The sequence below is a fragment of the Elephantulus edwardii genome, unplaced genomic scaffold (assembly GCF_000299155.1).
Source record: "Elephantulus edwardii isolate Elephantulus edwardi_28Jun2011 unplaced genomic scaffold, EleEdw1.0 scaffold00018, whole genome shotgun sequence".
Lineage (NCBI taxonomy): Eukaryota > Metazoa > Chordata > Mammalia > Macroscelidea > Macroscelididae > Elephantulus > Elephantulus edwardii.
The window spans coordinates 4,170,340-4,197,073 of NW_006399768.1; the positions used below are offsets into that span (position 1 = coordinate 4,170,340).

Here is a 26,734-nt window from a genome sequence, read left to right on the forward strand (position 1 = left end):
GTTGTTTCATGAAATTCTTCTGTGTCCACCAATTCCTTTTGGTACAATGACTGGGTATACTCTTTCCATCTTCTTTTAATGCTTTCTGGATCATTTAATATTCTTTCCAAAGCATCCTTAAGTATCGCAACTCGAAGTTTGAATTTGTTCTTCAGTTTCTTGAGCTTAATAAATGCTGAGATCAGCCCTCTTGATTGTCTGACTTCAGCTCCTTGCATATTTCATTGTAATACTTCATTTTGTCTTCACACACTGCCCTCTGGAATCTTCGGTTCAATTCTTTAATATCTTGCTTTCTTCTTTTTGCTTTGATTCTCAGCACTCCAGTGCAATATTTGGAGTTTCTTCTGACATGAATCTCGGTCTTTTCTTCCTCCTCTGTCTTTGTAATAGTCTTTTCCTTCTCCCTGGATGATATTCTTGATATCTTCCCAGAGCTCTTCCAGTCCTGTCCAAGACCTCGGTTTTGAAATTCAGGTAGGATAGACTCAGTAAAATAAATACAAATGTTGTTGGTGTTTATGAGCCATTGAGTTACCTGGGACTCATGTACAATAGCTCTGAATCCCTCCTTTTTCTGAGTCAGTCTCACTGTCTCCAACAAACCTTCCCTCATTCAGTTATTGTAAAATATATTTCATGCAGAGTATTCCTCTCCTCTACTGTCCCTCCACACTTCCAAGCATGACATGCTGGCAACATGTCCAAAGTATGTGAGATGGAGCTTCAAAACAATTGCCTCTAAAGAGCAACTTTGTTTCACCCTTTTCAAGATAGACCTGATTGTTTTCTTGTCAGTCCATTGTATGTTCAATATTCTTCTCAAGCACCACAATTCAAAGGCATCAATTACTATTCTGTCATCCTTAGTCTCTGATGCAAAGCAAATGATTAGGCGCACCTTAGTCTCTACTGACATCCTTGCTTTTTAGTACTTTGGAGATGTTCCTGACAGTGGATTTCCCTAATGTAATTCATCTTTTGATTCCTTGACTGCTGATGTTAAGAGTGATTATTGTGGAACCAAGCTGAAACTGTTAACAGTCTCAATCTCCTCTCCGTTTATCATGATGCTAATAATTGGCCCAGTGGTAAGAATCATTGCCTTCTTGATGTTGAGCTTCAATATACACTGAAGACTAAAGTTCTTAACCTTCTGCAGCAAACACTTCAAGTCCTCCTCAGTTTTGGCCAGCAGGGTTGTATCATTGTCATAACGCAGATTATTGATAAGTCTTCCTCCAATTCTGATGCCTCAGTTCTCCTCATAAAGTTCAGCCTCATGAATGATCTGTTCTGCATACAGATTGAAAAGGTATGGAAACAAGATGCTTCCCTGACACATTCTTTTCCAGATTTGAACCATAAAGTATTTCCTTTCTGTGTTCTAAAACCTGTTCCCTGGTCCAAGTATAGGATTCACATGAGCAAAATCAAATATTCTGGATTCCCACTCTTCTCAAGTTTAGCCACAATTTGTTTTAATCCACATACTTACTAAAAAGAAATAATTTTAAAAATAATTACAGACAATAAAGTTATACACACAACTGTTACAGTACATAACAAACCTCAATAATTAATAGACAATTATCTACATTTAGATACCTAAACAAACAGAAAAAGAACAGAAAGAAGCTAACACCCAAATTCCTCTCTTAAATGGAAAATAAAAATAAACTTAATAATAAGCTATTAATAAATGCCAGGACATATAAAATAACTTATAAAATCATTCTTCAAACTGGAAATGAGAAAGCTTATCTTAATAGCCAAATATAAGTAGTTAATACTGAATGTATGAATAGATAGTTCAGATAGTTAAATGAAAATGGTTATTTGACCTTAATACAAAACCCTCAAATATATAATCTTAAAGCTATATTGGGAGCTGGGGGTAGAGGTGTGGAAACATACATTTAAAGAGAACTGAAATATCTGTAAAGGGTTAGTTTATACAGTTCTGTGTAATTAAAGTTTACATTGCATGATGGAATGGTTAATATGCTATTGTTGTTGAAGCATAACTCAGAGCAGCCCTATGAACAGAAGACTTGAAGCCTTTTTATAGCTTCGTTTTTCAAAGTTCATAGAGTTTCCAGAGTCACCTTCTTTAGAAAGTGGATGCCACTCCTGCTTCCAAAACTGTCTTAAAATGGGAGCTTCACAAAACACTGTCCACCATGGGCAACTGTTATGGCATTTGGCACACCAATGACACAAGGTTCCTTATCACAGAAAGCCCAGATTACTTTAGTACCACTAATTGACAAAATAGTGCTGTACCGCTTAGAAGAATGATTTCAAAAATATAATAATAGACTTTTAAATACAAAGGCCCTCCATGAGGTCTTATTGACTCTAAAGAAGAGGCTTAAATAAAAACCAACTGATATAATATGTTGTTGTCTTTGTTATGTTCTGTCAAGTTGCTTGTGACCCATAGTGATCCTATGTACAGCAGCTCTGAACTCTTCCCTGGATTGAACCAGCCTCACTAATTATGACGCACCAACACCCAATGCCCCAGTTACTTTATCAGTCCATCTCATCCAAGGTCTTCCTCTCCTGCACTATCCCTCCATTCTTTCAAGCACGATGTCCCTTTCCAAGGACCGGTCTCTCCTGGCCACGTGTCCAAAGTTTATGAGACAGAGCCTCAAAATCCTAGCCTCCAAGGAGAGTTTCAGTTTCACTCTCTCTAAGACAGACCTATTTGTTTTCTTGACAGTCCACTGTATGTTCAAGTCTTCTCCAGCACCACAACTTGAAGGCATCTATTCTGCTTCTGTCATCCTTATACATTATCTGATGCATAACAAGTAATTGTGAAGACCATGGTGTGGGTCAAGTGCACCTCAGTCTCTAGATATTGTTGCTTTTGAGCACTCTGGAGAGGTCCATAACAGCAGATTTTCCCAATGCAATTAGTGTTTTGATTTCCTGACTGCTGGTACCAAGAGTGTTGATTGTAGAGCCGAACAAGCTGTATTTGATAACAACCTCCATCTCTTCCCCATCTTTCATTGTGCTGCCAATTGTCACAGTGGTGAGAATCTTTGTCTCCTTGATATTGAACTTCAAATGACCTCTGAAACCAAGAAAACCTAAATCGACTATATTCATGATGAAAAAGAGTGCTTTATATCCCAAGGACTGCCAGAAGAATTGACAGATGTGTCTCAGAGAAAGTGAAGCCACAGTGCTTTTTGGAGGCAAGGATGGCAAAGCTTAGTCTCACATGATTTGGCTATATTGTTAGAAGGGGCTATTCCCTGGAGAGGAACATCATTCTTGGAAAGCGAGAGGGTCAGCGAAAGAGAGGAAGACCATCAACCAAATGGATTGACACAACTCTTGCAGCAATGTTCTCATCTGTGTCACAGATAAGAAGGATGGTGCAGGATAAAACAGGGTTCAGGTGTGTTGTTCACAAGGTTCACAGCCATGAGTCTTATTCAACTGACAGCACCTAACAACAACAGTAATACTATGGCACAAGTTTTCAGAAATTTAGTAATATTTTAAGCTCATGAATGTGACTCAGAAGACCAGCATGTTTTACTAGGATCCTCAGTCAAGTGCCTCGCAAGGCTGCCATCTGTCAGCTGCAATGCTTCAGCTGAAGTCTGAGTTGGAAAAGGATCCCTTCCAACCTTTCATGTGGTCGTAAGACTGAAGGTCCACGAATATAGTCATATATAGTCATCAACTGTGTCATTGAAAAAAAGCATTTTCAATAAATATTAGTCTTTCAGAACTCTATCATGTGATCTCTGGCATCATTATCAATAAGACCATATTTTCTACTGTTGATCCTTCTTTATTCCCAACTTTAGCATTCTAATGACCAATAATTTATCATCTCCATTGCACAGTTAGTAATTTTCAGACTGTTACAATTTGTGAAAATGTAGTATTTCTTCATCTTTGGCATTTGTATTTGGTACATAAATTTGAGGAATAATCATTTAACTGATATTTCTGATAGGAATATAGATGGTAATCTACCACTGACAAAATTTTACTTCAGCATAGATCTTGAAACATCCTTTCTGACTACGTATAGAACATCATTTCTTTTCTATTTATTTTATTCTATTTTCTATTTATTTTATCTAATATAGTAAGCCATATGATTATCTGATTTAAAAATGGTGTATACAAGTCTATTTCACTTTACTGACATCTAGAATATCAATCTTTAAGCATTCTATTTTAAATTTTTATTGTTTCAATTTGCTAACAGATGTTTGTGCAGTTATTACTTTTCATTTTGACATATACCACATTAGCAAGCAAAGGCCTCTGAGGCATTAGACCACCCATATCATTAATGTCTATACACTATAAGGAGGCAGTTCTTCTATAGTTGTGTTTTGAGTTATTCCTTTCATCTTCCAGCACTATATAGAATCACATTTTGTCCTTATACATAGAGTTTTCATTCTTAAATTTCAGAATTAGGCCATCAGACCTTTCTTCTTAGTCTGTGCTAGTCTGGAAGCTCTGCTTAAACCTGTCCACCATGGGAGACCCTGCTAGTATGGAAAATAGCAAAGACACAGCCTTAAGCATCATAGCAATAAGCAAGCCACTATGATGGAACAAACTGACAGATGGGTGGTAGGGCTTTAGATAAGATGGTTAGGAAAGCTCTGAAATAGAACTAACCCTACATGTTAGTATATATTTACATGGGCTTTAAGATTTTTCATATATAAACTCTAAAAAGAAATGAATAAAAATGAATAAAAACTCACTGAAATAATGTTGTTATAAATATTTTGTTAGGGCTGCAGAGCTGCTCTCCCTTCCTATCCCAGAATAGCCACTGCAAGAAGCAGCAACTGTGGCTCTGTTCCTTTCTGTTAAGTATGTGAAACTGTTCTACCTCTGTTTCCGAAGAACAGTGATCTGAGACCCCAGCCTACTTCCCTGTCTTGTAAAAAAAACACAGCTGTGAACACCCCCTTTCCTAATTTCCTTGTAAGACAATATAAAACCCCTCTCTCATTTTAAGTAGGGGCTGATCTCTACTTTAAAGCCAGCCTGGCAGTTTCTCCTTGATAAATTGCCTTTCTTGGCCTGAACTGGGTTCTCTCCTTCCTTGACGACTTTACATAATTTGAACATAGATTAATCAAACAATTGAGCCTTTAAAGAAAATTAAATGCAGAGAGTTGTTAGATTAAGGAGAAAGTCAACAGAGAATAATAGAAGGAGAGAGACAGGAAATGCAAACCAGCCCAGAACATCTAAGCTAAAGATGGGGTTTTTGTCCTCTAGAAAACCCTCTAGAAGAGAAAATGGGCAATTTGTGAATGGATGTCACCTGTGGACTCTATTCCACAGATCTGGTCCACACTGTAGTTCATTTTCCTCAGTCATGTTCATCTAGCAGTCATTCAATAGCATTGTAGGAAGTGCTCCAGGAGTTATACAGTCCAGACATTTGTAGTGGCTGTCGCTACAAAATAGTGACATGACGCTTGGATTCAATTTCCATCCAGTGCATCAATTCCCATCCAGTGCAAGTCATGATTAACCACTACTCATCTATCAGTGGAGGCTGACAAGTTGCTGTGATGCTGAAAAGGCTTCGGTGGTACTTCCAGATTAAGATAGACTGTTGTTGTTATCTGCCATGAAGTTGCCTGTCACTCATAGCGACCCTAAATACATTAACTCTGAAATCTGCCCTATCCTGAGGAAGTCTCATTGTTTCCTAGAGATTTAATCCCATTTCTCCAGTCACTAATTCAGTCCATCTCTTTCTGGGTCTTCCTCTCCTGCACCATTCCTCTACCATTCCAAGCATCATGTCCTTATCCAAGGCCTGGTCCCTCCTGGCTATGTGCTATGTGCCCAAAGTATGTTAGACATCCTTGCCTCCAGGGAGCAGCCTGACTTCACCCTCTTCAGGGCAGACCTGTTTGTTCTCCATTATCCTTAGTTATTTTCCACTCACTGATGCATAGCAAGTAATTACAAAGACCATGGCCTGGATCAGTCACATATTAGTCTCCTGACTTACGTGGTTTCTCCTCAGTCCTCTGTGAGGTCTCTGACAGTTGACTTAACCAATGCAATTTCAACTTTTGATTTTCTTACTGCTCGTGCCAAGAGTATTGATTGTAGAACCAAGCAAGCTGAATTTGTCAACAATCTCAACCTCTTTTTCATCCATCATGAAGCCGCTAATTGGTCCAGTGGTGATAATCGTTGTTTTTTTTTATGTTAAGTTTCAATTTATATTGAAGATTACAGTTCTTGAACTTCTGCAGCAAACTCCTCACGTTCCCTTAAGCTTCAGCAAGCAAGGTTGTGTCATCTGCATAACACAGGTGGTTGATGAATCTTCCTACTGTCCTGAAGCCAGATTCCTCTTTAAAGTTTAGCTTCCAGAACGATCTGTTCTGCCTATATATTAAAAAGCTATGCAAATAGGATGCATCCCTGATACACACCTTTCCTGATCCTGAACCATGCAGTGTTTCTCTGCTCTGTTCTAACTATTGCTTCATGATTCGAGTATAGGTTTTGCATGAACACAATTAAGTATTCTGGGATGCCCATTATTTTCAAGGTTAGCCACAATTTTTTGTGACCCACATAATCAAATGGCTTTTCATCATCAATGGAATAGAGATAGAAAATCTGGTAATTTTTGCTTTTAGCCAATATCCATCTCATCAGCACTTGGCCTAGTTTTCACAACTGATACTGAGCTTCTTCAGCAATTTCTTCTGCAGATACAGTCGGTCTGATTCCTGTGTAGACCATCAGGTAAAGTCCATGGGCAGAGTTGCCTGTAATTTTTCTTATAAAAGTTGTCTACAATGAATAGGTCATTGATTGTACAAAATTCTATCATTCTGTCTCCAGCCTCATTTATGTCACCAAGTCCATACTTTCCAACTATTGATCCTTGTTTCCTATTTCTAACTTTTGCATCCCAGTTACTCATTTTATTAAAGTATCTTGGTTTCATGTGTAGATTTTGGACTGCTGCAAAAGTTGTTAGAAGTCCCCTATATCCTCCTCTTTGGCCCTGGTTGTTGGTGCATACGTTTGAATGATAATGGTGTTAACAGGTCTTTCTTGTATGCATATGGATATTATCCTGTCACTCACAACATTGTAATTCAGTACGGATCTAGACATGATCTTTTAACCAAGAAAGCAACTCCATTTTTCCCCACCTTTTCATCTCCAGTGTAGTAGATCATATGACTATCTGATTCAAAATGTCCCATATCAACCCATTTCCTATCGCCAATGTCTAGTATGCCAATATTTATGAATTCCATTTATTCCTTAACTATCTCTAATTTTCTTACATTCACACTTCTCACATTTCGTGTTCTAATCATTAGTGTCTGTTTGCAACGGTTTCTCCTCCTCTGTAACTCTCAGTGAGTAGGTTCCTCTTCTGGTACTATATCGGCTAGTCCACTCTAAATTTTCTCCATTGTACATAGAGTTTTCTGAGGACTCTCATTCCGAGAGTGGATGACAAAGTCTTCTCCATAATATATGTCTTAATTTGGATGCTCTACTATAATGCAAGGATTTTGTCTAAAAGAGCAGATGAGAGACCTTTCTCATTATTCAATTAACTGTTCAGGTGTTGGTCCTGCCTGCCATCCCCTGAGGTGTATGTGTCTTGTTCCTATCCTTACCCCTGCTCTGCCAGCACCCAGCTCAGTTCCCTCTCCTTGCCCTTCCAGCATCTCACACCCCTACCCCTAGCCAATCCTAGTTGATGGCTTAGGCTTCCACTCACTTCTATCCACTCACTACTTCTCCACTCCCCTGTGAGGTTGCTTTCTTGTATATTGTGGGTGGGATGTCTTCCTGAACTACTTCCAAATGTCAGCCAATAAATACACTCTAATTCACATGATCCAAACACAACCAGGCATGGGCAGGGTGCAGGATCTACAGGGTTGTGTCATGTTGTATATGAGGTTGCCATAAGTTGAGGACAACTTAATGGCAGCTAACAACATCAGGATCCAAAAAGCAAGAGGTCTGAGTCTGGGCTAAGATCCCAAAACCAGCTTCTCTGCTCCTCTATCTCACTCAGTTCCTGATCTTGCAAACTTCTAATATTCTTGATTCTCAATATGAGTCTTGTCTCAAGGACACCAGCAAAGGGCCTATTATTTCAATAAATATTCATTTTAAGATTCTTCATAGTTGTCTAAACACTCAAGATATTCTACAGCATTTCATTTATACCTTTAAAATAGTTTCTTTATCTCCCTAGAAGGTACAATTCAATTTCATTTTAGGAGTGCATTTTTCCCCCTTAAGCTATCTTTATATGCTATTGTGATAATACTTTGTACAAATAGTATTGTTAAAAGTAAAGTCAATCTTATAAAATATCCTCATTAGAAATCCTTTTCATGCTAAAGATGATATTAAAATATTTTATATACCTAGTCATTGTTTTTATGAGATAGCTATGTTAAAGACATCTTGTCACTCCTGAGTCTGCAAAGTATCACAAATGGTAGATATATTTTTGTCTAAAATGTGACAGAAGCCTTTTTATGGCACACCATATACCTCTAGATACACAAGAAAATGTCCAGAATTGTTCCTATGGGATATTTTTGCTTACAATATTCAGTATAGGTGACATAAAAATATCCATTTTAATTCAACATGCCCAGAATTGATCTTCCAAAGAAAATATTAAAATGATTCTAAACCCATTCAGAAACTCAAAGGTAAACATAAACAGCTGCTAAATGTCTCACAAGCCAGTCTGAGATTCATTTCAATTACCCAACAAAAGGTACCTCAGGTGAAACAACATTTTCAAGTTAAATTTTATGTCTATTAGATATAAGCCTAACAGTAGGTATGAATTCCTCCCAGTTGTTACTTCTTTTATGTCTGACGGCATTTTCCTAATCCCCTATTGAATTTTATTTCCCCTTTTATATATAGTTATAAAATGAGAAAGATGTGAAAATTTGCACAACACTCAGTCTCTGTGTTAAGGTCAATTTGACTTCCTGGTGAAATAATCTTCCTAATGTTGACATTCTTTCCAAATTTTTCTGTTGCTGTTTCTCCTTAACAAGAAAAATCAGACAACCTTTAACTACAATATTGCTCTGTTGTGTAAGCTTATTTAAAGTAAATCAGTTTGTTCACCAGTCCAAGAGCTGTTTATATGGAAAGTTTCCTCCCCCAAAAAACACCACTTAACTTTCAAGTCTTTCACTCAAATCTCTGTGATAATTTTATAGAAACTTCCAGAGTGCATTCAGATATTAACTTTAGAAGTTTGTTGTTGTTGTTGTTATTGTTGTGTGCTGTCAAGTCACCTGTGACTCATAGTGACTCTATGTACAACAGCCCTAAACCCTGCTCTATCCTGTGCATATCTCCAACACAACTATCCTCATTACCTCAGTGACTGAATCAATCCATCTCATGAAGGGTCTTCCTCTCCTATGCTGTTCCTCCACCTGCCCAAGCATGACGTCCCTCTCCAAGGATTGATTCTGCCTTGCAACATGTCCAAAGCATGTCAGACAAAGCATCAGAATCCTTGCCTCCAAGGAGCAGCCTGGCTTTACCATCTCCAGAATGAACTTGTTTGTTCTCTTAGTGGTCCATGATATATTGAATACTCTTCTCCAGTTTAGGGGTTTTATTTTTCTACTCTTCAAGATCAATACCCTACAACACACAAGTCCAATGTGAATTGGTCTCCATGACACTGTTTACCTTTCTTAAGTGCAAGAGTAACAGCTAAGATAATTCCTATCTAAGATAAGTAACAGCTAATGCAATTCCTATCTCCCCTCCACACACTTTCACAAACTTTCATGATGTCATACGCTTTGACGTCTCTCATACAAAGCAACATGTAGTACACAATGTTGTTGTATACTGTAGAGTTGGAACCGACCCAGCTTCCCTTCCAGAGGGTTTTCAGAGGCAGTTAACCACATGAGAGGAGGTTGCCCAACCTTCTCTTGTGGGGCAGCAGATAGATTCAAACCGCATCCCTTCAGGACTGGCTGCTATTCGTGCCACTAGCCCACCAGAGCTCCCTAAAGTACACAAGAGCTACCCTACATTGCCCCCAATATAGCAGAAGAATAGAGGTAGTCCACTAAGCAAATTATATATCATACGACTACCATTCAAAAGCATTTATTGTGTGCCATTTTAGGGCTCTTTATGTGTAACTTAGCAATTAAATAAAAATTATTTACAACTTTGGAAACCCTATAAAAATTTTTTCTGTCCCATTTTGTCACTATGACTCAGAATCTACTTACAATAAGTGGATTTATCATTAACTAATTAATTGCCACTGAGTCAATATCAACTCCCAGCTGACCCTCCAGCAGGTTTTCAGAGGGTGTAAATCACATGGAAGGAGACTGTCTATCATTCTACCTTTGAGCCACTGGTGAATTCTGACCACATACTTTGGGAGGCAGCACACTGAATACTCACTAGGCCACCAGAGTGCATTAAATAATTGAGATGTCTGGAATTTACCTTATTTTATAACATCAAACCATTCACTTATTAATTCAGTCAACAAACATGGAAGAATTTGTTCTAGGTTCTTATGATGCATTACTTAATAAGCAAAATAATGATCCTTAAGTTTGGGAGAAGGAGAATAGCAGTATAAATAAATTAATTTTCTGCTGTGTTAGAAATGGTGAGTGCTCTGTCCACGTAATATAGGATGATAAGAACTGAGGATGCAGTAATGGAAGACTTTCTGAGAAAGACTCATTGACGAGATGAGGGATTTAGCAGTGAAGAGTTCTGGAAAAAAAATTCTAAGCAGAAGTATGTAGCCCAGCACTGATGCATGTGGGAGGGTAATATGCATCTCAGAGGAATAGAAAGGAAACTAAACAAAGCAATTTAAAAAAAAGTTGTTTCTATGGAGTCAGAACCAACTTATAACGACTGTCCATTGGATTTCCAAGGCTGTAAATCACCCTAGAGGAGATTGCACATCTTTCTCCCTTAAAGATACTAGTTTATTTGAGCTGTCGTGAAACACAACTTGTACAGCTTAAAAGAAATAGCAAGAGCTGGAGAGATAATATTAGAAAGACAGAAGAGTATGGAAAGGAATGCTTTAATAAGCATGGTTTTGAAAATTTAGACCACTATTTCCACATTATTTATTATTTTTTATCTTGTACCTGACAATAAAGTTTCTTCATTATCCTCCTGACAATCAATTTCTTACTGAAATTAATTTCACATTTTAAATGAGTAGTGTAATTTTAAGATTTCTTTCAATTTAACATTCTTTATAGATCTAAATTCTAGTTTGCAGCATATATTGAAAGGCGATTAAAAAAAATAAAGCAAGCATTTAATTATCCAGTCAATTTAAACTACATTATGAGAAATGTGCCCTGTGCTTATTCATGGATAAAATAGCATTGCTTTAATATATTTATGTTGTCAAAAGAAGACATGTTATTAGTAAATCTAAAACTTGTCTCGAAGAATTAGATACTCTGACATCATAGTTTTTATAGATTGTCATTGCATTGTACTAACAAGAATGTCTGTTACAAATATAAATCACATTTTTCAGAACACATACTGAATTTGACAAATGTCACAACAGTTTTCTAAACACATGCTTTCCTAAACATCTCTCTCTACTGCATCAAGATGTTGTTATTTCTACTGAAACAGGTATTGATGTTGAAAGACTGACAGGAGGAAAAAAATGCAAGGTAATATCTCTGGTATAGAACTAATACTCTATTTTTTACACAAATAGACTATACCTTCCACATTTGTTTGCCAGCTGATCTTCCCTTCCTGAGGTGTTTGTGAAAATACCTATTGAAACAAAGGAGTGGTTGGCACACAAATAAAGAAGGTATAAATTGTTTGTGAGAAAACATAGCAAAAGATGAGGGGAAAATGACAGTGTTTATGAAATAAATCAAGGTGAGTCAGGTTGTATAAAGTAACACTCAAATAGGAAAAGTCTTTGTGCCCTACATAAGAAGTAGAGGCATAATTGAAATGAGAGATGGCCATATTAATTACTCAGTAAATATTTATTAAGTATCTAATATGTGCTAAATAACTGATGATGAAATTTCTTTTAGCACAGTCAACTTGCTTCCAACTCATAGCAGCCCTATGCATAACAAACAAGACAAAACATTGCCCAATTTATGTCATCCTATAATCTCCACTGTATTTAAACTCATTGTTACATCACTGTGTCAGTCCATCTCATTGAGAATATTCTTCTGTTTCTTTGACCCACTACTTTTCTAAGCATGGTTTCCTCTCCCAAGAACTGGCCTCTCTTGAAAACATCTGCAAACAGTGATGATAAAAAAACTCACCATCCTTGTTTCAAAGAAGCAGTCTGGTTTCATGTTATATTCCGTATTCTTTGCCAACATTGCAATTCAATGATAATGATTCTTATTTGCTTTTCTTTATTCATTTTCTTCCTTTCATATGCACATATAGCAGCTGAAAATATCACAGCTGAGGTCAGATGCCATAGATTGCAAAAGAAACAAACAGATTCATCCTGGAGAGAGTTAAACAGGCTGCTCCTTGGAGGCAAGAATTCTGGGTCTTTGTCTGACATACTTTGTACATGTTGTAAGAAGGGACAGGTCCTTGGAAAGAGACATCATGCTTGGGAGGGTGGAGGGACAGCGCAAGAGGGGATTGATTCAGTGACTGGGGTAATCGGGATGATTGTGTCAGAGGCAGTGCTATTGGCACAGGGTAGAGCAGGGTTTAGGGTTGTTGTACATAGGGTCGCAAGCAACTTGACGGCACATAACAACAACTACAACAACAATCTTTATGGAAAGATATTGCTCGTCTTTCTCTAAAGAAGACCTGGTAGATTCAAACTGCCAACTTCTCATTCAAGAGCTCAACCTGTAATGCACCATACATATTTATTATACACAGAACAAACATTTATTATACACAGAATTACCTCAGGTAATTTTCCATCCTATTTCTTACGTCTTCTTCTCTTGCCCACTTACTTGCATATCTTCTCTCTAAAATGCGGAAATAAGAAATTATTCTCTCAAATACTTTTAATGTAATCTGTAGGAGCCTGAACTTGACGGTACTGTCTTATTAATATGGATCTTATAAGTTTTCTTTCTTTGACAAGTTACAATCTTATAAGGATTTTATCATCTGTGTTAGTGGACAAGATTTGGGCTTTCCTTCTCTGGTATATTTCCACATTATACAGATTGCAGCTTTGTCAGATTTTATTGTAGTTTTCATATTTTATTTTGAATATCAAAATAAATAAATGACTATAAAACCAAAATATAGTCTGCATCGATTTTTTTACCAAGATTTTTACATCTTTATCATTTCCCTGGTTCTTCTGTCACAATGAGGTTTGGGGAGAAGATCTTGTTCTAGTTCACCAAACTTTTAAGGAACCTAGGGATCATCCATTTCGTGGTTCTGAAATCTAAGTACTCAGTTATCTTCTGTGCCATCTTCTTTCATTCAAGCTGAGAGAGAAAAGAAACGAGAAATAAAATGTAGGAAATTTACTCTTAATAATTTTTTCAGTGATTAATTTTTTTGAATAGTTCACCATATAGTTCTTTGTAGGCAAATCTGGGAAGCCTGCAGCCATTTAGATATCAGCCAATTGAATTCACTATCTGTACCACACAGGGATCAAAACAATAGTTCTCACTTGCTACCTGTCTAGTCTGCCAATGTGTGAGAGGTAATGATCAAAATCATTATATTTTTGGTTGCTTGCTGTTCATCTAAAAGTTAGACAATTAATAAGCACAAAGAATGATTACCTTTGAATTGTGGTTTTGGAGAAAAGTATTGAATATCCCATGGTTTGTCAAAGGAACAAATAAACTTTTTAGAATTAAGTGTAACCAGGGTACTCCTTAGCAACAAAGATGATGAAACTCCATCACATCTATGTTGGGCACATTGGCAAGAGAGGCCAGCCTAGTAAAAGGACAACCTGCTGGAAAAGGTGTAAGATCAGAGAATAAGGGGAAGAAACTCAACAGAGGAATTAACATAGTGACAATAAAATGGGCTCAAAAATGTTGGAATTTGTGAGGATAGTGCAGGATTGGGCAAAGTTCAAATCTGTTGTTCACAGGTTTATTATGAGTTGTAGTGCAGTCTATGGTATATAACAACAACCATCCAATGACTCTTGACAAAACAAGTCAAAAAACAAACTCACTGCCAACAAATCAATGTCAACTCATGGTGACCCTCCATCAGTTTCCAAGGCTATCTGCCTCTATTGAAGGAGACCGATCATCTTTCTCCTATGGAGTGACTGATGGTCTCAAACCACCAACCTTTTGGCCAGTAGTGCTACATGTAAAGCACTAGCAATTCCTAATAGGATTCAAATTTCAGTTCTTCCCATTTATATGTACTTAGACAAGTTACCTCTCCACTCTACACAGTCATTCCTTTCTCTACCTGTACAGTTTCTGTCATTGGTTTATGAGTATTTAATAAAATAATCCATGCACAATGTATATTTTTATGTAGTTATTAAGTGCCATCGAGCCAGGTGTGACCCATAGCAATCCTATAAACAATAGAGCTGAACCCTGTCCTGTCCTGTGCCATCCTCACACTTCCTGAAACACAAGAGCCCTTTGCAGCAGTTACTGTGTCAATCCACCTGGGTGAGGGTCTTCCTCTCTTTTTCTAATCCTCCACCTTTCTGAGCATCATGTCTCTCCACAAGGCCCTCCTAGCAACATGCTCAAAATATATAAGGTAAAGCTTCATCATCTTTACCTCCAAGGAGCACTCTGGCTGCACTACCTCCAAGACATATTTGTTTGTTCTTTTGGAAGTCAATGGGGATGTTTGGTAGTCTTCTGAAACTCTACAGCTCAAAGGCATCAATTCTTTTTCTGTTACTCTCTTAAATCCATAGCAAGTGATCAGAAAGACCAAAGACCTGAATCAAACTCACCTTAATCACCAAACTGACATCATTACTCCTCAATAATTTGAAGAGGTTCCTGACTACAGACTTTCCTAGTGCAATACATCTGATTGCCTGACTGCTGGTACAAAAGGTGTTGATTCAAGTAAGAGGAAGTTGTTGACAATATCAATCTTTTCTCCATCTATCATGATGTTGCCTATAGGTTCAGTGATAATTTTTTTTTCTTGACGTTGAGATGCAATCTGTATTGAAGGCTGTATTCTTTGATCTTGTGCAACAAATGCTTCAAATCCTCCTCAGTTTCAGCAAGCAGGTTGTGTCATCTGCATGATGCAAATATTGATTAGTCTTCAATCTTGATGCCACATTCTTCTTCCCAGAGTGTGTGTATCTAATAATTGGCTCAGCATATTTTGAATACGTATGAAGAGAGAATACAACAATGACCCATTCTCTTCTTAATTTTAAAACATGTAGTTCTCCCTTGCTTTGTTCACACAGCAACCTCTTGGCCTAAGTATAGGTTTCACATGAAGACAATTAAGTGCTCTGGGATTTCTATTTCTTCTCAATGTTAGCCATAACTTGGGTGATTCATACAGTCAAATACCTTTGTCTAGTCAATAAACCCTAATGAACCCTTTATGAATACTTAATATACACTTACAGTGTTAGTTGTATATAAAAAAGTGAGCATTTGTTATTAGAATCATCTGTTAATTCTATTCTTTATCCAAAGCTAAGTCAAAGACAGTTTGAACACATCAGTTTTCTTTGAGATTTCCAGACTCTCAAAGAGATGGATTGATTCCTTCACTGTGATAATGGGGATAGGTGTGTCAGAGACAACAAGATTTGCAAGGGATAAGATCAGGGTTTAGGGCTGTTGTACATAGGGTCACTGTGAGTTGCAGGAGACTAATCGGCACATAACAACAACAAACAATGGAAGGTCAGCTTTGGGTTGGTTTTGACTTGAAAACAATGCATTTGAGGGCTTTGTTGGTTTCTTTTTTATTGGTGTTACTCAATCTTTCTTCATACCATTTTGTTCTAAAAGAGTTACTTTTTATATTTGTTTGGGTTTTTTTATTCTAGAACAGTTCCTTACTTTTGGGATTTTTATGCTTAATCTTACACGTCTCTAGCCCCTTCGGATATATTGAGATGTTAACACTGTATTTAGGATGTTTATTGCTTCTACAAACTTCATATCATCTACATGTATCTCTGATGTCTTGCTAAGCATCCCATTAGGTTGAAATTGGTACCATGAGTAACAGTACCTGAATTCACTTAAAGAAATTGAATGTTTGTAAAGAATTGCATTGCCTTCCCTAGGGGTTCCTACATCCTTCATTGGTGTTTGTTCAACCAGTTTCACTTGGAATATCATTTTTCTTGGTAAAATAAAATTAAAGCACTCACAAAACTGGGATAATAGTAAAGACTTAATTTTTTTTTAAAAATCTCCTTCTTAATAAGTCTTCTTAAAACTGAACAGTTCTTTTACAAGCCAGCATGTCAACAACATCTCACAGAGTTCCATGAAAATAAATGAACTGAGCCCTGCCCTACCCCATGCTATCCTCATCATTTCCAATATACTTATGTCCAATGTTATAGTCACTGTGTCAATCCATTGTGCTGAAGATCTTCATCTCCATCACTGACCCTCCACCTTCCCCAGTAATACTAGGCCCTCCTATCAGCATACCCAAGGCATATAAGACTCAGTTTCATTATCCTTGCTTCTAAGGAGCAACCTGGTTGTGTTCCTTTCAAGGCATACTTGTGTGTTTTCCAGCAGCCCACACTATTCTCCACACCACGATCCAAAGGCATCCATTCTTAATCTCGCATCCTTAATCGGTGCCCAACTTTCAGATGCATAGCAAGTAATTAAAAATGCCATGGGTTGGCACAGGTACACTTTAGTCTTTAAACTGAAATCGTTGCTCTTCAGCACTTTGGAGAGGTCTTGTAGAACAGATTTCCCCAGTGCAATGTCTTTTGATTTCCTGACTGCTGATACCAAGGGTGCTGAATTGTGGATAGAAGTAAGATGAAATTGGTGACAATTTACTATCCGCCCCCTATCTACCATGATGTTGCCTGTTGGCTCAGAGGTGAGAACAGTAGTTTAAATTAATTAGTAAAGAGTATGTTTACTTGATCACCTTGAGCACTTGAGCATCATGGTCTTTTAAAATCCAGTGTTTGGGGATTAAATGGACATTAACAACTGGAAAGATAAGAAACTGAGAGGCAACTGCCCTCCTGGTTTATGTTACTGTTAGAGGAACAACTCAAAAAAGAAAGGGTATAAGGTTGTACAGTTCAAAGAATGTTGATAGACAGTGTCTTTGTATTGCATATGTAGAAACCTGTTAAAATTATGTGTGTTCTGCTATACAAAAACTAAAATGATTTTAAAAAAAAAATCAATAGGGAGGTAAGTGTAAGCTAAGTAAAAAATTTCTCATTCTCTATTTTGGTATTTTGTAATAGGCTTTTTGTATCTGTGGATTCTGCATCCAACCAACCTTGGTTGGATTAAACCAACCTTGAATAACAAGTATTGGGAGATGGAAGAAATTAAGTGTTCATAGCCATCCCTCAGAGGCTAAAAGGAAGCAAAAAATGCTACTTATATTGTACTACATATTATAAATAATCTTGTTTATGTTGAGCACCCTCGAATGAGAACCAAGTCACAGCTGACCCTCCAGTTGGGTTTCAGAGGCAGTGAATTGTACTGGAGGAAATTGTCCATCTTTCTTATGAAGCAGCAAGTACATTTGAAACATGTGCCTTTGACTTGACAGCACAGATTTTAATAACTAGTTTACAGGAGAACATGCATAGATGATATGTAAATACTACGCATTTTAAATAACAAGAGTCCTTCGATTTTCATATCTGTGAGGACCTGGATTCAATTTTCTGTGTATACTGAGGTCTGACTGTATTTTAGAACAAGATGTATATCTAACACTCTTCATTATTTTTCTGAAAATTAAAGTAGTTAACTATCTAGCAAATATAAAGATTGAATTTATGTATTGATTGTTCCTTCTTTTATGGGGTAAAGTCCATTATACAATCCAGGATAAAGTCTAAGTGAAAAATCATGATAAAAGGGCATCCTGTCTCCATGGTTTTCAATCTATATGCAGAACAGATAATTCAGGAAGCTGGGTTTTATGAGGAAGAATGTGGCATCAGGATTGGAGGAAGAGTCATCAACAACCTAAGTTATGCAGATTACACAACTTTGCTTGCTGAAACTGAAAAGGACTTGAAGCACTATGTAAAAAAAGATATATGAAAATTAAATAATGACCCAATGTAGTATTTGTCATAGAATTATTTTGTTGTTATTGTTATGTACTGTGGAGTCAGGACCAACTCAGAGTGGACCCCCATGCTGGTAGTCAAACGCTGTAAATCACACTAGAGGAGACTACTCATCTTTTTCCTCTCAGAGCATCTGGTGAATATGAACTTCACACCTTCAGGTTCACAGTGCAGCTTCTTACCACTTGACTACAAGAGTAAAATGAAAAGGCAAATGCCAACTTGATTTTAAAATGTTACTGAACTTGAGTTTTAAAGGGAGCTCTGGTGGCCTGGTGGCAAGAAGCTGCACTGCAATCCCAGAGGTATACTGTTCAAATCTACCAGATGCTCTGCTGGAGAAGGAGGGGCAATATACTCCTGTACCTGTCAGATCTGATTTGACTATACACACACACAAAATAATAAAGTAAAAAAAAAAATGTTACTGAACTTGAGTTTTGATATACGCTTTTAAAAACCTAGAATAAATCATGGTTTTCTTCTTGGGTTAGCCATTTATTAAAAAAATATTGGTTTGAAAATGTATCACATTTTAATATCTTTTAAAAACTTTGCTAATAATTTTTCTATCCACAAATTCACAGTTCTCTTTTGTTGTTGTTTTTTTTTTCCAAATTTTCTTTCCTTAGGTTTGGATGTGTGGAGGAGAAATGTTTGATGTTCCATGCTCTAGAGTTGGTCACATCTACAGAAAATATGTCCCCTATAAAGTTCCATCTGGGACCAGCCTGGCAAGAGTGAGTAACTGGGCATCAGAAAAGGGTGGGTTTGCTAGAACTCTCCACAGACAGAACAGTCACCCTCACACATATTATGATTTGAGGCGTAATTGGACATTTGACCAAAATAAGAACTCTGCCACCTGCTGTAGCATTTGATAAGTTATTGTATATATAAAGACCTTGAGTATCTCAGGGGTTTTATTTCCATTCCTTAAAGAAGCATTAATTATGATGCTATTTCTTAGTTTTTCAGCATATCTTTACTTACATCATATTCAATACTCACCACTATTGTCTGAGCTTGGTGTCCTTCATTTTTCAAATGAATAAATTAGTGATCACATTTATATAAATGGGGGCGTGGGGGGAAACCAGCAAAGTGAGAGGCCTTCTGAACAGACATACCATTCTTTATTGCTACATGAATTGTAACCAGATCCATACAAGTCAGATGGAGAAAGAGGTAAATAGGAAATGGATGGGCCAATGGGAAATAGATGACTGAACTTTCACTTCTGTGAGTAGGGCTAGCAATGCATAAAGTCTTAATTTTTCCTTAAATTTCTAAAATTGACTATTAGTTTGTTTTTTATATTGTTTTGAATAAAACCTTCCTCTTGGACCAGCTGCAATGAGGTATTTCTTCTTTGCATTTCACTATTTGCCTTGTATGTTTGGAAATCATTTAATAGTTGCTGAGAACATGCTTACAATATTCTCCACAGGCAATCTTGATAGTTCCTTTAAAGTTTCTATGTTACTTTCTTCCTAGTTGGGTCAGTTTAATTCAAGATAATATGTACTTGCTTCTACTCAGAAGTCAAATCAATAAAAAGGATTTTTTTTAAAAAAACTACAGTCTTTTGCACAATACTGCTCCAAGGATTTTAATCCTGAATTATTCATTTTGGTTTTTTTTGTTTTAACAGAAAAGCTGTAACATATGTAACTGTTCAAGTACTTTTTTTATAAAACTCAATAATCTCACATAACAAGTATTTTAAAAATCTTGTTTCTCAGGACTCAAACAAATATAAATCTCATAAGTCTTTTCTCTGTGTTATTTGCTGCTCTATGCCCTACACCTGAAACTATGTCTGGTTCTGTTGTTAAGTGCCGTTGAGTCATAGATGACTCATAGAGACCCTATAAACGATAGACCAAAATATTTGTATAACTTTCATAGTTTCTCCAGGTTCACACGGATTCCAAACACAAGCTCTTTTGGAAGTGGATGCCACTCCTGCTTCCAAGCTTGTTTGAATCGGGGAGCTCCACCAAACACTGTCCACCATGGGTAACCATTCTCACATTTAACACATCAGTGTCACAGTGTTCAGAATCACAGCAACTACGGACCTATATGGTAGCACTCAATAAATAATTCTTGAAAGCAGTTACAAATCAGGAAAATATAAATTAAGAAAATGCTGTGAACCTTGGGTTTTATACCAAAATTTAAGTATTTTCTGTGGAGGGAGCAGGAGGAACATCTTCCTTACTCCTTTCTCAATATATTGATTAACAATGTTGATTTTTCTGTAAAATTCAATCTCTCTGCAATCATATCACTTCCAACTCATAGGGACCCTCCGTCAGATCTCCATTTTTCTTTCTTAGGACTGCTGGTGAATTTAAACTGCCTGAGATGTGCACCCTTTGAGTTGGCAATGCAACTTGCTACAAACTAAGCCATAGCTACGTGCATAACCTCTATTACAGCAGTAAGAGTTTCTAGTAATGAGCTTACATTAACTTCACCATAAAAGGAAAGTAAAATTATTCCTCTTATGCCTCTTCACTAAATACAAATTAGAGGCAGCATAATATATTAATTTATAATAGATAGATCAATAGATAGATAATAGATGATAGATAGATAGATAGATAGATAATAAATACACTATTTCAAGAAAAGACCAATCACAAAAATCATAAAGTAATTCAAGAGCTGCATTATAGATAGATAGATAGATAATAAATACACTATTTCAAGAAAAGACCAATCACAAAAATCATAAAGTAATTCAAGAGCTGCATTTGAGGTAAAGGAATTTAGCGTAACTTAGTCTTACTGCACTTAATACATAATTTAGGCTTAAGGCGTATGAATCTGAAAACTTATTCAAGAAAACAAAAAAATCTTCAAAAATGATTGAACAATTTTGAGCACATATCACTAATCAGTCATTTAAATAGAATAAATCATACTCAATTTAAATATCCCAAAGATAATGATTTTTTGTCATTTATCTTCTTTCATTTAGTCATATGCTCCCCAGCATGTGCCCCAAACGGAATCATTCATTTCTTAGATGGATGGTGTGTGTGCCTGGTATTTAGTCAAGAGCAGGACATAAAATGGTGCAGGGGAAGATGGTAGGAGTGTAGAATATGCTGTTTCAAAGGCTAGTGTTTTAAAAAACTTAAACTGTTCATATATTTTCAAAGAAGAAATTACGTACTTTTTCAAGGATCGTCAAACACATGAAAACTAAGATTGACACATAAAACTTCCAGGCAAGAACTGAGTATCCATATAAATGAAAAAAGTTTATAATTCTGAATTTTAATCTTTTCCGCTTACATTTTACTTGTGCACTCGTTTTTATAAATAACTGCTAGAGCAATCAGAGAGTCATAAATATTGAGACTCAACTGTCATTCTAAGGAACATTTTATGATTTTTTTAAATAAAGGAAGTGTATTAAAATGAAAAACAATTCCAATATTTTGTGGGAGAACCTCAACTACCTTACTCCACTGTACATTATTACAAATCATCAGAAATGATGACACACTAGAGATGTGGGGCTCTATGTACTTGATAGGTAGTTAATCTTCCCAGCCTCATTAGGAAACAGAGATGAAGACAGATTTGAAAAGCCTGTTTTCTTTTAGATAAAGAAGCCTTAATGCTTTAAAAATTGTATGTTTCTCATTTATACAAATATGCAAATAACACATTTTTCTGTGTCTGCACATGCACACACACAAACACACACACAACTATACATACAGCCTACAGTCCTCTAAACAATATGTCAATTTGTATTATTAGAACTAAATGAAACTCATCAATTATTCAGTGTCTTCTACTTGCCTAGCATTATATTCTGGTGTCATATGTGACTATTAGAAAACAAAATAAGATAACAAATTATTGCTCAGATCAAAGATAGGCATGTATTTTTAAAAAAAATATATTTACAGAGGAAAGGCTGGTAATACCATAGCTGTGACTTTCTTTAGTCTTTTCTGTTTGAAAGACACGAAGACAGGAGAAATTATGTATTCAAACTAGCACTGGTGACGAATATTCAATATAATTCGGACTACTAAAAGAACAAAGAAACCAGTCTTAACTTAAATCCTACATGAAAATATTCTGGAAGCAAAGATGGTGAAACTTTGGCTCATTTCCCCAGGGTATACTGTCAGAAAGAGCAATTGCTGGAAAAGGTTATTATACTGGTGAAATAAAAGCATATGCTCTTAGTGCCACTGCTGTAGAATGGGACTGACATCAGGGTTGGGGTAAGAAGGAGAAAAACTTAATGAATTATGTATACTGCATTGAAACCAATGAGGGAGGGAACAGTTTAAAAGCATTATATTTTAGGACATTATGATTATCATAAGGGTCCAGAATGAAGGTTGCTGAGTGGAGTATACTCGGGGTGAGGGGCGGGGATACCAATGAAGGAATTTTTCTTTTGCTTTTCAAGGAGAAGAGTGAACGGGGGTGGGGGTGGAGTGGGTGGGGAGAAAAGTGCAACAATGAATGAATGGAAATCCAAAATCTCTGTAAATGTTCGTAAAAATTAATAAAAAAGGGGATATGCTCTATTAGGTGGATTAGCACAATAGCTATGACAGTGGAATCAAGCATATCAACGATCTTTTATTCCTGTAAATTTGAATCATTTTATTGTTGAAAATGGTGGTGTTATTTGCTGTCAAATCAGAGTTGACTCATAATTGATCCTGCGTTTACAGAGATTGTAATTGCATGGGAACCAACGATCTTGAGGTTGTTGACACAAAACCAGTGTTCTGTTCCATTCTACATAAACTCACAAAGTAACTGCAATTAACACCACTAACAATAACACAAAAATACCTCAATTTAATTAACAAGTTTTTAAAACTTTCATTCTCACATGGAAAAACCAGTGCCACAGTCCGTTTTGAGGTAAATTTCTGCTCAGTATAAATAAATGGGAAAAAACAAAAAGCATGAAGTTAAATTCATTCCACTTAAAAAACTCAACTCAAATTCACTGCTGTAATGTTGGAACCTACTCATAGCTAATCCTTCGTTGGCGTTCTGGGGCTCTAAATCTCATGGAAGGAAGTGGCCCGTCTTTTCCCCTCACGGCAGCAAGTGGATCGAACTGTCAGAGAGGCTTTGCCATCCAATTAGCAGCACAATTCTCTATAGACTATGTCTCCAGAGCTCCCTTCAGAACAGTGTATAACCATTATGTAATTTAAAATAGCATAAAAATGACATTTTCCACTCCATTTAATAGAGTAACTTTGTATAGGGTTTATAAATATTTTATGATAGTATTGGAATAAAATATTTTAGAAGAAATTAAAACAGGTGATCATTAGTGACCGACTGGTTGTATAATATATAGTGTAAATGATTTAATGAAACACAATGTAAATGAAAGATTGTATAAAATACAATATATATGAAAGAAACACAGTTGAAATGAGTTATTGTATGCAAACCAATAAAAACATTTTACATAAGCAAACCAACAAAACCAGGTGGAAATCTTGTTGCAAAATCTTTTTTCATTTGTCTCGACTGGTGGCCTAGTGGCAAGAAGCTGTACTGCAATCCCAAAGGGAAACAGTTTGAATCTACCAGCTGCTTCATAGAAGCACGATGGGCAATCTCCCATGTAATTAACTGCCTCTGAAAGCCCACCGGATGGTCAGCTATGGATTGGTTACAATTCAATGGCACACAACAACAACAACATAATGGGAAAAAAAAAAACTAAACTGGAAAACAGCTACCTGGCCAACCAGCTAGAAGAGAGATCCATATTTGTTCTCAATATACAAAAAAAGTGACTCAAGAGAATTTAGAGATTAAATATTTGATATTATTAATATCAAATGCAAGTGAAGTATTTCTTAAGATTGGCCAAAAATAACTGGACAGTACTGACATAGAACTGTCAGAAATTTTAACTGGGTTCAGAAGAGGCCATGGAACAAAATAAATCATTGCTGACACCAGATAGATCCTATCTGAAAGTAGAGAATTTCAGAAAGGTGGTTTTATTTTGTTTTGTTTTGTTTTCTTTTCTTTCGTTTTGTTTAACTCACTATGCAAAGGCATTTGGCTTTGTGTATCATATTAAATTCTGGATAACATTGAGAAGAAAGAAAATTCCAAAACTCTTAATCAGGATTATGTGAAATACATGTATTTAGACCAAGAAGTAAGTAATTGAAGAGAACAAAGGGAATACATTTGGTTTAAAATAAAGAATTACATGCATGAGGGTTGTATCTTTTCTCATAGTTAATTACTTGCTGAGAAAGTAATTTTGGAAGCTGATGGGTATGAAGAACAAAATAAAATCAAGATTATAGGAAGATTCATCAATAGCCTGCATTACCCAGATTACACAACCTTGCTTGCAGAAAGTGAAGACTTGAAGGACTTACTGAAGAAGATCAAAGTTTGAAACTTTCAGTATGGATTGTATCTCAGTATAAAAGAAAATACAAAAAATAGGCAACGTTATGGTAGATGGAGAAAATATTAAAGTTGTCAATGATTTTATTTCACTCTGATTCACAATCAGCATCTACAATATGAAGACAAGAAATCAAATATGTATTGTTCTTGTTGTTGTTGTTTTTATGTGCCAACGAGTTGCTTGGGACTCATAGCGACCCTATGACCCTATGTACAAGAGCCCTAAATGCCGTTCTACCGTGTGCCAACTTCACCATCTCAAACACACTCATTCCCACCACTCAAGTCACAGAATCGATCCATCTCATTGAGGGTCTTCCTCTCCTGTGCTGTCTCTCCACCCGCCAAACATGATGTGCCTCTCCAAAGACCACTTCCTCTTTGCAACATACCCAGAGTATGTCAGACGAAGTTTCAGAATCTTGGATTCCAAGGAGCATTCTGGCTTCACCCTCTCCAGGGTGATTGTTCCCTAGCAGTCCATGGTATATTCAACACTCTTCTCCAGCACCACTGCTCATAGGCATCAATTCTCTTTCTATCACCCCTATTCACTGTCCAACTCTCCGATGCATAGCACGTAATTGCAAAGACTATAGCCTGGATCAGGTGCACCTTAGTCTCCCACCTGATGTCGTTGCACTTCAGTACTCTTGAGAGGTCCCTCACAGCTGACTTTCCCAATGCAATTCGTCTCCTGATTTCCTGGCTGCTGTTACCAAGAGTGTTGACTGTGGAACCAAGGAAACTAAAACTGTTAACTATCTCAATCTCTTCACCATCCATAATGATGCTGTCAGTTGGCCCAGTGGTGAGAATCTTATTTTCTTGGTGTTGAGTTTCAATCCACATTGAAAGCTGCAGTCCTTGACCTACTGCAGCAAGTACTTCAGGTCCTCCTCAGTTTCATCAAGCAGGGTTGTGTCATCTGCAAAAGGCAGATTGTTGATGACTCTTCCAGCAATTCTGATGCCACATTCCTCCTCATACAGCCCAGCGTCTCAGATGATCTGCATACAGATTGAAAAGGTATGGAGACAAAATACATCCCTGATGGACCCCTTTTTTTATTTTGAACCATGTAGTGTCTCCCTGCTCTGCTCTGACAACTGCCTCTTGGTCCAAGTATAGGTTTCGCATTAGCACAATCAAATGTTCTGGGACTCGCATTCTTCTCAGAGTCAGTCATAGCTTGTGACCCACACAGTCAAAAGCCTTTGCATAGTTAATGACGCACAGATAGACATTCTTCTGGTGTTCCCTGCTTTCTGCCAAGATCCCTCTAACATTGACTATAATATCCCTAGTACCACGACCTCTTCTAAATCCAGCCTGCACATCTGGAAGTTCTCTGTTGACATATTGTTCCATACTTTTTTGGATCATTTTCAGCAGAATCTTGCTTGCATGTGATATCAAAAATTTTATTCGATAATTTCCACACTCTGTTGGGTCACCTTTCTTTGGAATGGGAACAAATATCAATCTCTTACAGTCAGTTGGCCAGCTGGCTGCCTTCCAGATTTCCTGGCACAACTTAGCACATCCAGGGAAGCGTCTATTTCTTGAAATAAATCAATTGGTATGCCATCAACTCTTGGAGCCTTGTTTTTTGCCAATTTCTTCATAGCAACTTGAACTTCCTCCTTCATCACCATAGGCTCTTGCTCATATTTTATTTCATGAAATTCCTCTGTGTCAGCCAATTCCTTCTGTTACAGTGACTCTGTACTCCTTCCATCTTCTTTTGATACTTCCTGGATCATTCAACATTCTACCCAAACTATCTTTAAGTATTGCCACCAGTGGCTTGACTTTGTTTTTCATCTCCTTCAGCTTAAGAAACGCTGAGCGAGTTCGGCCCTTTTGATTTTCTGACTCCAGCTCTCTGCACATTTCATTATAGTATCTTGCTTTGTCGTC

General features: G+C 36.8%; 1 protein-coding gene across 1 annotated transcript in view; it reads left to right on the top strand.

The window, feature by feature from the left end:
• GALNTL6 (UDP-N-acetyl-alpha-D-galactosamine:polypeptide N-acetylgalactosaminyltransferase-like 6) overlaps positions 1–26,734 on the top strand; it is a 2,113,891-nt gene that overhangs the window by 1,902,230 nt on the left and 184,927 nt on the right. The window contains exon 9 of the mRNA XM_006882210.1: positions 18,988–19,095. Within this exon, the coding sequence (XP_006882272.1) occupies positions 18,988–19,095 (108 nt within the window). The remainder of the gene's footprint in view (positions 1–18,987; positions 19,096–26,734) is intronic.